This window comes from Oncorhynchus kisutch, linkage group LG3 (genome assembly GCF_002021735.2).
Source record: "Oncorhynchus kisutch isolate 150728-3 linkage group LG3, Okis_V2, whole genome shotgun sequence".
Taxonomy (NCBI): domain Eukaryota; kingdom Metazoa; phylum Chordata; class Actinopteri; order Salmoniformes; family Salmonidae; genus Oncorhynchus; species Oncorhynchus kisutch.
This window is the reverse complement of record NC_034176.2, coordinates 23,923,803-23,938,425: the sequence shown is the minus strand read 5'-3', so window position 1 is coordinate 23,938,425 and position 14,623 is coordinate 23,923,803. Positions and strand designations below refer to the sequence as shown.

At 42.1% G+C, this 14,623-nt stretch overlaps 1 protein-coding gene across 1 annotated transcript; it reads left to right on the top strand.

Moving 5' to 3' along the window:
* The first annotated feature begins 11,797 nt into the window (after positions 1-11,797).
* On the top strand, positions 11,798-14,037 carry LOC109878671 (apelin receptor A-like). The gene has a single exon (XM_020470883.2). It carries the CDS (start codon positions 11,962-11,964, stop codon positions 13,057-13,059), a length of 1,098 nt encoding a protein of 365 aa, XP_020326472.1. The 5' UTR covers positions 11,798-11,961; the 3' UTR covers positions 13,060-14,037.
* The last annotated feature ends 586 nt before the right edge of the window (positions 14,038-14,623 follow it).

Below are 14,623 nucleotides of genomic sequence, written 5' to 3'. Positions count from 1 at the left end.
TTAACTTTATCCTAAACCCCAAATGTAACCTTAATCCTAACCTTAAGCCTTGTCCTAACCCCAAATGTAACCTTAACCCTAACCTTAAGCCTTGTCCTAACCCCAAATGTAACCTTAATCCTAACCTTAAGCCTTGTCATAACCCCAAATGTAACCTTAATCCTAACCTTAAGCCTTGTCCTAACCCCAAATGTAACCTTACTCCTAACCTTAAACCTTGTCCTAACCCCAAATGTAACCTTAATCCTAACCTTAAGCCTTGTCCTAACCCCAAATGTAACCTTAATCCTAACCTTAAGACTTGTCCTAACCCCAAATGTAACCTTAATCCTAACCTTAAGCCTTGTCCTAACCCCAAATGTAACCTTAATCCTAACCTTAAGCCCTGTCCTAGCCCCAAATGTAACCTTAAACCTTGTCCTAACCCCAAATGTAACCTTAATCCTAACCTTAAACCTTGTCCTAACCCCAAATGTAACCTTAATCCTAACCTTAAGCCTTGTCCTAACCCCAAATGTAACCTTAATCCTAACCTTAAGCCTTGTCCTAACCCCAAATGTAACCTTAATCCTAACCTTAAGCCTTGTCCTAACCCCAAATTTAACCTTAACCCTAACCTTAAACCTTGTCCTAACCCCAAATGTAACCTTAATCCTAACCTTAAGCCTTGTCCTAACCCCAAATGTAACCTTAATCCTAACCTTAAGCCTTGCCCTAACCCCAAATGTAACCTTAACCCTAACCTTAAGCCTTGTCCTAACCCCAAATGTAACCTTAATCCTAACCTTAAGCCTTGTCCTAACCCCAAATGTAACCTTAATCTTAACCTTAAGCCTTGTCCTAACCCCAAATGTAACCTTATCCTAACCTTAAGCCTTGTCCTAACCCCAAATGTAACCTTAATCCGAACCTTAAGCCTTGTCCTAAACCCAAATGTAACCTTAATCCTAACCTTAAGCCTTGTCCTAACCCCAAATGTAACCTTAATCCTAACCTTAAGCCTTGTCATAACCCCAAATGTAACCTTAATCCTAACCTTAAGCCTTGTCCTAACCCCAAATGTAACCTTAACCCTAACCTTAAGCCTTGTCCTAACCCCAAATGTAACCTTAATCCTAACCTTAAACCTTGTCCTAACCCCAAATGTAACCTTAATCCTAACCTTAAGCCTTGTCCTAACCCCAAATGTAACCTTAATCCTAACCTTAAGCCTTGTCCTAACCCCAAATGTAACCTTAATCCTAACCTTAAGCCTTGTCCTAACCCCAAATGTAACCTTAGTCCTAACCTTAAGCCTTGTCCTAACCCCAAATGTAACCTTAATCCTAACCTTAAGCCTTTTCCTAACCCCAAATGTAACCTTAATTCTAACCTTAAGCCTTGTCCTAACCCCAAATGTAACCTTAATCCTAACCTTAAACCTTGTCCTAACCCCAAATGTAACCTTAATCCTAACCTTAAACCTTGTCCTAACCCCAAATTTAACCTTAATCCTAACCTTAAGCCTTTTCCTAACCCCAAATGTAACCTTAATCCTAACCTTAAGCCTTGTCCTAACCCCAAATGTAACCTTAATCCTAACCTTAAACCATGTCCTAACCCCAAATGTATCCTTAATCCTAACCTTAAACCTTGTCCTAACCCCAAATGTAACCTTAATCCTAACCTTAAGCCTTGTCCTAACCCCAAATGTAACCTTAATCCTAACCTTAAACCTTGTCCTAACCCCAAATGTAACCTTAACCCTAACCTTAAGCCTTGTCCTAACCCCAAATGTAACCTTAATCCTAACCTTAAGCCTTGTCCTAACCCCAAATGTAACCTTAATCCTAACCTTAAACCTTGTCCTAACCCCAAATGTAACCTTAAACCTAACCTTAAGCCTTGTCCTAACCCCAAATGTAACCTTAATCCTAACCGTAAGATTTATCCTAAACCCCAAATGTAACTTTAATCCTAACCTTAAGCCTTGTCCTAACCCCAAATGTAACCTTAACCCTAACCTTAAGCCTTGTCCTAACCCCAAATGTAACCTTAACCCTAACCTTAAGCCTTGTCCTAACCCCAAATGTAACCTTAATCCTAACCTTAAACCTTGTCCTAACCCCAAATGTAACCTTAACCCTAACCTTAAGCCTTGTCCTAATCCCAAATGTAACCTTAACCCTAACCTTAAGCCTTATCCTAGCCCTTATTCTGAACCAAACCCCTAACCGGATCCCTATCCGGAACCTTAGCAATAATTTTATTATTTTTAATTTAACCTTTATTTTAGTAGGCATTTTACTTATCAATATATCATTTGTTGATAGTATGAACATCTGTAGATCATCTATATGGGACTATCCAAATAATGTGTGACCGTAGAGTTTAATAGATTAGAGTAAATTAGAGTAAATTAGGGTGCAATGCAGTACACCAAATCTGAACCAATTATCGAGGTCTATGTTTGCGCCAAATATTGGCCCGGTTTGGACCGGATGTCTGTGGATGTTGTAATCAAGGCCGGTCCAGACCGGACAAAATCTGAACCCAACATAGACGCCAGGTCCGGACAGGACCAAAAAAGAAGCCTAAAAGACATCGGAGTCGATAAGTGCTTAGTGGGTAGTGAATGGACTGCCCTGTCCAACTCATCCATGGAGCTACAGTTCTGATTTTATGGACCCCCAGTACAATTCCTACACATATGCTTTTTATAACATTGAAGGAATAGAGGCTAAAATACTGCTGAGGGGACAGACTGAAGTTTCCAGACGAGATAATGATGGTATTTTTACATAAGCAGATGCCCTCGTCCAGTTTTGGGATGTTATTTTAACCCAGCTTTGTTTAAAATAATTGTACAAGTAAGCAGACATTTTGAGTATTTCCCCATCCGAGAAATGAAGTCAATGTTTTTGACTGTCTGTGATGTGGTGTGTAGCAGTGCACTGTGAAAGATTTTATCATCTTCCTTCATACAACAACAAATGTTTGTGAAAATCTAGAGAACAACTGAAAACAGGTGTGTTGCTCATTAACAGAAACGTGCTGAGGGAAGCAGAAATGAAACAATAGGTGAACCTTATCAACCCAAACACTTGTTACAGTCAGATGTGGTTCTAGTCAATTCAATGGTGAAGTCAAGGCAAGACAGCTGTGGGAAAAGGATAGACGTTCGTGTAACCGGTCTGTGACTTCATGTTTGAGCAGCTAATTAGGTCAGAACAACGTCTCCAGGAAGTTGTTAGGAGAGTAAGCTCCTACAGGCCTAGTTACGGTAAGGGAAACGGCGGGCCGTAAGTTTGATTTATAATAAAGCTAAATCATTTTCTGCTCTCTCTTGTTCCCATTAGGATTCACTCATTCATTTATGACTTTTTGCACAAGATACAGTCACTCACCCACAAGTGGGTCACTTCAAGTGACCTAGTATCAAGAGTAGGAGCATGCAATATTATCCCCAAAAAAGCAGGAGAGTGCTCACCTTCTCTGTAAATCAAATGGGGTTGTGATAGGTTATCAGCTCTGCCAATCACCACAGTAGGAGCTGTGCCCTTACATAGGGGGTGGGGTGATGATGTGGGCTCGTGACACAGGAGTGTGATGTCGGCTGACACAGCAGTCCCAATGCTTAGCAAGCTGATGTGAAAGGTCAGAAGCCCTGGTTTATAACAACCTGCTATGGTCATCGGCACGAGGGAGAAGAGATATACAAACCCCACTGGGCACAACATCAATTAAACGTCTATACCACGTTGGTTCAATGTAATTTAATTGAAATGATGTGCAAACAATGTTGATTCAACCAGTGTGTCCCCAGTGGGACAAATATTAGAAATATTAGATTCTTATTAGAAACTTATTTCAAAGTGTCAGACAGAGTCATGTACACAACCTTCCCCATAGTTCTTCAGGAGCCGACAGACACGCTATGTCCAGCGACTTACCTTAGCCCCAGCCCCAGGCCTACTCAGGTGACACCAGGCTGTGACCCTGGCCCCCTCGTCCCCCTGTCCCTGGGCGCCTGGGCGTGATTTGTGGGGCCTGGGGTCTGGTGCATTGGTCGACAAATCAGGAGGGCCAATCTGTTTGTGGTTGACAGCTTTACACTTCAAACAGGTCCCTGGTCACAGATTACACCCTCCATGACTTATGTCTCCCCCCAACCACTCCTCACCAGACTAGAGCTGACAGGTGTCCATTATAAATGTCCACAAGTTCCCTGTTATTGATCCCACTGAACTTTGTGTGAGTGAGATGCACAACGGACAAATTGCACCCTCTGCTCACTTGCTGTTTGGACGTTCAAAAAATCCAGCTGTGTACATAGAACCGGTTATTGTTTTATAGTGAGGTCATTTAAGGCGATCTGAGCCAACAACCTGGTCTCAGAGCATTTTGTATTATTCTGTACGTAAATCTGAGACACACCATTTAGTGTGCTATATCACATTTCGTAAAGTATGTATTATTTTGTGGATGTCCATCACCTATTTCATATGATATGTTATGAATTACAATTCCGAGTATATGTTATGAATTTGCAAAATGTACAATATGTTACGAATTTGCAAAACGTATAATATATTATGAATTTTAGCTAGGTGTCTAACGTTAGCTAGCTCGCTAACATTAGCTAGACTAGGGGTTAGGCTGAGGGGTTAGGGTAAAGTTAGGGTTAAGTTTAGGAGTTAGGTTAAAGAGTTAGGGGAAGCTAAAAGGGTTAAGATTCGGTTTAGGGTTAGGGTAAGGGTTAGCTAACATGCTAAGTAGTTACAAAGCAGCTAAAAAGGTTGAAAAGTAGTTGAAAAGTTGCTAATTAGCTAAAATGATCAAGTTATCTGTGATGAGATTCGAACTTGCAACCTTTTGGAAGAGATTTTTTACCGTCTGTCTTCTGTAACCATACCAAGCGTTACATATCATAATAAATGGAGTGTTACATATTTACATACAGAATAATACGAAATGCTCTGAGACCAAGTTGAAGCGAAAGATGGCTGTCAGTCAAGACTCAATGCAAAGAATATGAAATATTTTTATTCTGGAACACCCACTCCCAGAGGTAATTATGGAGTTTGGTTCTTTCCAGAACACTCAAGATGACTGATATTCTGTTTGGATTCTTGAAAAGGGAACAATGAGGCTGATTCCTCCAGCTCCTAAGCAGGTTAGGGGAGAGTGGGGTAAGTTGAGCCACCCTTGTTTCTAGGAAACAGTACACAAAATGTATAATTTGACCAAATATTTAGGAAGAGGTCATAATTTCATGGAGTCTGTGAAGGAAGAAACCACATTGAAAAAGTGGTAAGCAAACTGATTTTCACCAAGTCAAATGAATTTACTGTGTTAGAGGTTTCATGATGCTTGTACTGTATCTAAACCAAGTAGATAGTTTTAAGATTGTTCTATACATCAGTTTAGGTCTCTATTAGCTTCAATGTGAGATCTAGCATGAAAGTGTATTCTTGTAGCTGTGTGGGCTAATATAGTCAAAATGTTTGCTTTGGAGTAAGCTGAGCAAATGGCAAGTGGAGCGAATTGAAGTGTTTTCTTCCCAGGCATAATGCAATGCATCAAATCAAATTGTATTTGTCAAAGGCTTCGTAAACAACAGGTGTGGACTAACAGTGAAATACTTACTTAGAAAATAGATCAATAATAGACAAATAAAACAGGTCATAATAAATACACAATGAGTAATGATAACTTGGCTATACACAAGGATTACCAGTACCGAGTCGATAGATACTATATATATATATATATAAATAAACAGTAGCAGTAGCGTATGTGATGACTCTGTTTGGTTTACTATTTAACTAACTATTTAGCAGTCTTATGGTTTGGGGGTAGATTCTGTTTAGGGTCCTGTTGGTTCCAGATTTGGTGCATCGGTAACGCTTGCCATGCGGTAGCAGAGAGAAAGGTCTATGACTTGTGTGTCTTAGATCATTTTTAGGGCCTTCCTCTGACACCTCCTGGTATAGAGGTCCTGGATGGCAGGGAGCTCAGCCCCAGTGATGTACTGGGCTGTACGCATTAACCTATGTATGCTTTGCGGTCAGAAGCCAAGCAGTTGCCATACTAGGCAGTGTTGCAGCCAGTGCTCTCAATGGTGCAGTTGTATAAATCCTTTTGAGGATCTGAGGACCAATGACAAATATGTTCAGCCTCTTGAGGGGGAAGATACTTTGCCGTGCCGTCTTCACAACGGTGTTGGTGTGCTAGGAACATGATACAAAGATCGTTCGTGATGTGTACACTGAGTAACTTGACACTCTCGACCAGCTCCACTACGATGTGAATGGGGGCCTGCTCGGCCCACCGTTTCCTGTTGTCCACAATCAGCTCCTTTGTCTTGCTGACATTGAGGGAGAGGTTGTTGTCCTGGCACCACACTGCCGGGTCTCTGACCTCGTCCCTATAGGCTGTCTCATCGTTATCTGTAATCAGGCCTACCAACGTTGTGTCGTCTGCAAACTTACTGATGGTGCACGGCCATGACTCCAACTGGGACCCACTGGGAGGTAACAACAGTGCCTGGCCTAGGTTCAAAGTATTTTAGAAAGTACAAAGTGTTTGTCAGGTGTTATTAATCCTGTGTTAAAAGACGCTTAAAATTATTAAAAGACAAAACACCTATTGTGACTGTGTTGAATAGTGTTTGGGAAATAAAGGTAGAAATGGTTTTAAAAAGGTAGTGGTAATTTGTAGGTGACTTAATTTACCCTGTACCTGGAGTAAGACACCACTTTTGGACAAGCTATGTTGTCTAAACTGTCATTTTTAAATGAACTCTCATTATTTTCAGGGAGACATAACATCCTGAAATATATGTAGATATATATTTGTTATAAAGAATACTATATTTCCCTTGATGGAGTGATGCTGAATGTAAAAAACGGCTCAACTAACCCCACTCTCCCCTAAGACTTGTTTCTGGAAGTCTGCCGTCTGAACAACACAGCCGTGGTGTGACCAGGGTTGCTGTGAGACAGAAGCAGTCATATTGCAACAGCAGGGTCATTTGAACGCCAGATCAAAAGCACTCACAGCTGTGTCAGGGCCACCTTAGCCAGCGCTCACATGTGTGGTCTAACCCAGAGACAGCAAAACAACACCAGGACAGGGAAACACTTCCACCGCTGTTTCACGAACCAGTAAAACGCACAGTGTTAGGGATCTGTACAGATACGTGAATAGATTAAGCAAGGAAAGTCTATCAAATCTGATTTGATTACAATCTAATAAACACAAATGTAAGCTAATGATCAGATGGAAAGGTAGTGTAATGTGCTTCACAAGTTCATTATAGGTTAGTAGGGTATGTATTATCTGTAAGACCCAGACAATGGGCTAACCTGACCATCTGTTTCTTATCTGCCCTCCTGTATTTATTTATTTATTTGTGAATTTATTTATCTAACGGATTCGGGGCCTGAAAACAGCAGGCAGCCAATCCTCTCCCTGGGGAGTGAGATCGAGGCAGATCCCAACCTACAGTTGAAGTCGGATGTTTACATACACTTTAGCCAAATACATCTAAACTCAGTTTTTCACAATACCTGACATTTAGTCAGAGTACAAATTCCTTGTCTTAGGTCAGTTAGGATCACCGCTTTATTTTAAGAATGTGAAATGACAGAATAAAAGGTAGAGAGAATTATTTATTTAAGCTTTTATTTCTTTCATCACATTCCCAGTGGGTCAGAAGATTACATACACTCAATTAGTTTTTGGTAGCATTGCATTTAAATTGTTTAACTTGGGTCAAACGTTTCGGGTAGCCTTCCGCAAGCTTCCCACAATAAGTTGGGTGAATTTTTGGCCATTCCTCCTGACAGAGCCTGGGTAACTGAGTCAGGGTTGTAGGCCTCCTTGCTCGCACATGCTTTTTCAGTTCTGCCCACAAATGTTCTATAGGATTGAGGTCAGGGCTTTGTGATGGCCACTCCAATACCTTGACTTTGTTGTCCTTAAGCCATTTTGCCACAACTTTGAAAGTATGCTTGGGGTCATTGTCCATTTGGAAGACCCATTTGCGACCAAGCTTTAACTTCCTGACTGATGTCTTGAAATGTTGCTTCAATATATCCACATAATTTTCCTCCCTCACGATGCCATCTATTTTGTGAAGTGCACCAGTCCCTCCTGCAGCAAAGCACCCCGACAACATGATGCTGCTACCCCCGTGCTACACTGTTGGGATGGTGTTCTTCGGCTTGCAAGCCTCCCCCTTTTTCCTCCAAACATAGCGATGGTCATTATGGCCAAACAGTTCTATTTTTGTTTCATCAGACCAGAGGACATTTCTCCAAAAGGTACGATCTTTGTCCCCATGTGCAGTTGCAAACCGTAGTCTGGCTTTTTTATGGTGGTTTTGGAGCAGTGGCTTCTTCCTTGTGGCTTCTTCCTTGCTGAACGGCCTTTCAGGTTACGTCGATATAGGACTCTTTTTTTCTGAGGTCTTGGCTGATTTCTTTTGATTTTCCCATGATGTCAAGCAAAGAGACACTGAGTTTGAAGGTAGGCCTTGAAATACATCCACAGGTACACCTCCAATTGACTCAAATTATGTCAGAACCTATATCAGAACTTTCCATGACATTGTTTTCTGGAATTTTCCAAACTGTTTAAAGGCACAGTCAACTTAGTGTATATAAACATCTGACCCACTGAAATTGTGATAGAGTAAATTATAAGTGAAATAATCTGTCTGTAAACAATTGTTGGAAAAAGTAGTTGTGTTACAAAGTAGATGTCCTAACCGACTTGCCAAAACTATATTGTGGATATTGTGGATATTTGTGAAGTGGTTGAAAAACGAGTTTTAATGACTCCAACCTAGATATATGTAATCTTCCGACTTCAGCTGTAGGTGTGTGTGTGTGTGTGTGTGTGTGTGTGTGTGTGTGTGTGTGTGTGTGTGTGTGTGTGTGTGTGTGTGTGTGTGTGTGTGTGTGTGTGTGTGTGTGTGTGTGTGTGTGTGTGTGTGTGTGTGTGTGTGTGTGTGTGTGTGTGTGTGTGTATCTTAATTAATTTACTTTATATTTGTGGTGCATCTGGGACTAGAAGTAGTTTTTTTGCCTGACAATATTTCCTTCCCCTTTATTCTGTTGCCTTTGCAAACCATATGTATTGGAGAGAAAAACATTCTGCCAAGATTGTAATGTACTCTCTCGAACACACACATACACACACACAGAATAGCTGAGAGCTGTTGTTAACTTTCAGGAGGACATTAGACAGTAGTTACTGCTACTGAGCTGAGGGGTAGTTGTGTCTCTGCTGAGCAGCGACTGGGCGCCAGCTTCTCCCTGCCGATGAGCGATGGATCAGAAGTGTAGAGTGAGTCCAATCCTCTGTGTTCCCTGGATCCTCCCAGATCTCCCCATGCTACCCTGCTGCCTCACGTTGGGATTGCCTTCTGTCTGTCTGTCTGTCTGTCTGTCTGTCTGTCTGTCTGTCTGTCTGTCTGTCTGTCTGTCTGTCTGTCTGTCTGTCTGTCTGTCTGTCTGTCTGTCTGTCTGTCTGTCTGTCTGTCTGTCTGTCTCTCTCTTTCTCTCTTTCTCTCTCTCTCTCTCTTTCTCTCTTTCTCTCTTTCTCTCCCTCACTTCCTCTCCCTCTTAAGGGTTAAGCAACTACTACTGTCCAAAACATTATATTACACTAGTTGTCTGTTAGATTGACCTGCAGCCAGAGGTTTTGCCATGAAGGATGGAATGGTGCCAATGTCCAATGGGCATCAGTGCTGGAGGGATTTCATCACTCTGATGTTGTCCTCCATGACAATGTTGAGAATATAAATAGTCTTCTCTTTTGGGAGGAGTATTACAAAATTGCCTGCATTATGTGTCAGAGCCCCTGCACAACACCATGGTCTCCACCGGGAGGAGCAGTTCCTTCTGGAGCCCAACAAGTGTCCAACCGCTCTAGTAGCCTATAGGGTAGCTTTGTGTAGTTCATAAGCATTAGCCTGTCGGACTTTGAGCAGCTGAAATAACATTATTTCAAAACAATGTATTGAGTTGTGTGCCTTGCTCAAGGGCACATTGGCAGATGCTTCACTTAGTTGGATTCAAACTGGCAACCTCGTCTCTAACCGCTAGGATATGGGATGAGTTTAAATCTTATAATCAATTGCCAAATGACCTTGATTAGGCTATGCATTCTTTCCTACAATGTTTTTTGAAGAGCTCATTAGCTGTAGCCTGTTATTGAAAAATCACTGCACTGGTTTTCTCAAGCGCATAGGCACTGAGCAGAGCTTGGGTGGTGGGGAGAGAGCCAAATAGACCTAGCATTTTCACTTGTCTTTAAAAAAAAAAAGCCGGAGTAGTTTAGGCCTATATGTTTTAATTTTTGCATTAGCAAGTTAAACCTATAGGCCAACCACGATCAAAGTAAAGCAAGTTAAACCTATAGGCCAACCACGATCAAAGTAAAGCAAGTTAAACCTATAGGCCAACCACGATCAAAGTAAAGCAAGTTAAACCTATAGGCCAACCACGATCAAAGTAAAGCAAGTTAAACCTATAGGCCAACCACGATCAAAGTAAAGCAAGTTAAACCTATAGGCCAACCACGATCAAAGTAAAGCAAGTTAAACCTATAGGCCAACCACGATCAAAGTAAAGCAAGTTAAACCTATAGGCCAACCACGATCAAAGTAAAGCAAGTTAAACCTATAGGCCAACCACGATCAAAGTAAAGCAAGTTAAACCTATAGGCCAACCACGATCAAAGTAAAGCAAGTTAAACCTATAGGCCAACCACGATCAAAGTAAAGCAAGTTAAACCGAATGTGACATTTTCTTTCTTCTTTTTATCATGGAAATTAATCCAGAGTGAGAATTTAATTCACACACCCCTTGAGCTGTCTGGTTACATTTAATTTAATCATTAAACCTGTTTAACCAATTCTAAAGTGCCCGCCTATCAATCTAATTACCATTTGATGTTTTTATCAAAACACACCGATGCTCTGCATGTTGCATTGGCAGCTGAATAGTATTCCTTATTGTTGTCATATTTTAATTACCCTATTTCTAAATTGTTACACTTTATTACATTTTAAATAGAACACGTTGAGAACCAAATGTAAGTGACAAGACCATCAGGTTAGGAAATCTCCAGGCATTTACTTTTAGCATTGAGGCATTGACATTGTAATTTAGTAGTTAATCTGTGAATTACAAAACTTGCCTGTCCAGACATGCCATGAACCCTTAAGATTGAGCAATAGTTCTCAAAATCAATTGAAAAGCATTGAAAAGGTGTGTTTGATTTATTGTTGAATTTAAAGCAGAGGCAGCTTGGTGCACCAAACACATGTTTTAGAATTTTTTTATTAAAAAAAAACATTTACATTGAATGTAACACTTTTTTCTATGAGCTAATTGTCTAGTGTCTCACAAGCTTGTCTAGTTGCATTATTTTACATGTGGGGGTTTTCTGCACTATTTTGAAAATGAAAGGTTATTCAGCATCAATGATCGTGACTGAAAGTGATGAAAATTCTTTACAATAACGTTTTCAAGAATATTTCAAAATAGATCACTTTTTAGGGAGACAATTGAAGTTTATATTTTCCCATTCCATTTTCAAATGCTATGAATAAAGCCAGACGTGCTTCATGATTCATCGCAACTGGATAAAGGCTGGTGTGTGCTGCTCTAGAGAGAGGTGAGAGGAGGGGGTGCAGGGCTAAGTGTTTCATGGGGGAGGGGGATTCGTCCTGGGAGGGAGGGAACTAGGGGTGTGGAGCACCGAGTTTAAAAAGCCAGGCAGCGTTGCACCACTCACTCATACTGCCTGTGCTCTCCTCCAGTGACTGATGGGGACCATTCCTTAAATGTGACTTTTTCTCTAGTTTTCAGTGTTGACATTTGGTTTGTTTGAATTTTACTGAACCAGCTCTGGACTGTACAGAAAGGATTTTAAAAGTTTGAAATTATTTTCCATTTCATACTCATGACTTGGAACATGGATCCCACTGTGGAGTATAGAGATACCTATGATTATGATTATGGTGACAACGAAACTATGTGTGACTACTCTGAGTGGGAGCCATCCTACTCCCTTATCCCTGTCCTCTACATGCTCATCTTCATCCTGGGCCTATCTGGGAATGGAGTGGTCATCTTCACCGTCTGGAGGTCCAAGTCCAAGCGCCGAGCAGCAGATGTCTACATAGGCAACCTGGCCCTGGCTGACCTCACCTTTGTGATCACTCTGCCCCTCTGGGCCGTGTACACAGCACTGGGCTACCACTGGCCCTTTGGTGTGGCCCTGTGTAAGATCAGCAGCTACGTGGTGCTGGTCAACATGTACGCCAGTGTCTTCTGCCTTACCTGCCTGAGCTTTGACCGTTACCTGGCTATCGTCCACTCTCTGTCCAGCAGCCGGCTGCGGTCGCGGGGCACAATGCTGGCCTCCCTGGGGGCCATCTGGCTCCTCTCAGGCCTGCTGGCTGTGCCCACTTTGCTGTTCCGCACCACCGTGGACGACATCAACAGCAACCGCACCACCTGTGCCATGGACTTCAGCCTGGTCACCCAAAACGAGAGGCATGAGTCCCTGTGGATCGCAGGACTCAGCCTGTCGTCCTCTGCCCTGGGCTTCCTCCTGCCATTCCTGGCCATGACCATCTTCTACTGCTTCATCGGCTGCACCGTCACGCGTCACTTTAACAACCTGCGCAAGGAGGACCAAAAGAAGCGTCGTCTGCTGAAGATCATCACCACCCTGGTGGTTGTATTTGCTATCTGCTGGACCCCATTCCACTTGCTGAAGAGCATGGACGCCCTCTCCTACCTGAACCTGTCTCCCAGCTCCTGTGGGTTTGAGCGCTTCCTCCTGGTGGCCCATCCTTATGCTACCTGCCTGGCTTACGTTAACAGCTGCCTCAACCCCTTCCTGTACGCCTTCTTCGACCTGCGCTTCCGCTCCCAATGCCTGTGCCTGCTCAACCTGAAGAAGGCCATGCATGGACAGATGAGCTCCATGTCCTCCACGCTCAGCGCCCAGACACAGAAGTCAGAGATACAGTCTCTGGCCACCAAAGTGTAAAGAGAGGGGAGGGATAGGTGGAGTGGGACTGCTGGCTGGTTCCCTGCTGCCACCACAGGAACACTGACTTGTAAACACACAGTTTTTTGGTGTCCGTTACTCAAAAGCTTTTAAGGCGTAACAGACATTGAACAATGACTTTGTTTTCCGAAACATGGGTTTGCATATACAGTATGTTTTCATTCTTGTGTATATGTACATTTCTCACCCATTTCAACCCAACGGGTGCTTCAGTGGGTAGGGGAGAAGCCCAGGGAGTCCTCAGCCCTACAAAGGTTCTCTCTAACCCCTGGACTGTACTCTGGATCTGGGGAGAGTTGGCTGAGCTCCATATAGCTGCTTTTTCCCCCCACAACGTCTCAGAAAGGTAAATATACTTTTCAGACGGACTCTATTTTTCCTCTTCTCCCTTTCAACCGTTATTCTTTACTGTATAAGGGACCAGAACCCTGAACAAAAAGACAGATGGTCATTGAGGTTTTTATTCTGTTGTTGTTATGTATATCACATGCAAACCTGTTTACACTGGGTAAATCACAAATGTACAGTATTTTCATACTTTTGCTGTTTCAGATGTGTTGATATTTTGTTTTATTACAAGCACTTGTTAAATGAATGAAATGTAAAAGAGGGGAAAATGTGTTTGCAAAGAGACCATATCTTCTTCAGGTTGTTGTTTGTGAAGGTAGGAGACTGGGCAGAGGAGGGGGGGGGGGGGGGGTGTAAGAGGAGGGGGGGGGGGGGGTGTAAGAGGAGGAAAGGTGTTGCAGCTTAATTACAGAGTTTGAGGAGGAGACAGGGGCAGACAGGCAGATGGCAGCTGACAAATGTTGTCAGGGAAGTGGGTGGGGGCTTTACAGTGCCCTCTGGTGCCGGGGAGGAAAGGGGACTTCATGAATTTTTTATTGTATTGCATATATGTTTTCGACATCTGTGTAACTAACTACTGTATTAAAGAAATATGATCTATGAAATGGATCTCCTTGTTGATCTTTATGTGGAATTTTATCTCAAGGAATAGGGGTATGTGTATTCTCTTTAACTTTGATCCTGTTTGAAGTAACACACAAAGTTCAGTCTTTGAGGAATTAATCCATAATTAATCGTTATGGTGTGTTAATGCTTCATTCATTCTGCACATGTGAACTTTCACATTAGTTTCATCAGAGAGTATAGGATTTCAACATCATCCTGTTTTTTCAGTGATAAGGATGCCCAGAGGGCTGCAGCTCTGCCATGAATGTCTTCCTCTTGGTTTACAGCCCTGCACCAAACACTAGACCCTATTCAATCAAAACCAATATACAGATCTGCCATGAATGTCTTCCTCTTGGTTTACAGCCCTGCACCAAACACTATACCCTATTCAATCAAAACCAATATACAGATCTGAAAGATAAGGAAAAAACCTTTCTCCTGCGAATGTATATTCCATGCAGTGGTTTGAAAAAAAGTGTAGTACTTAACGGTGTCTAGAGATTATTACATCAAATACATTGTTTGTCACTTGCTTCGTAAACAACAGGTGTAGACTAACAGTGAAATGCTTAATTACTTGTCCTTT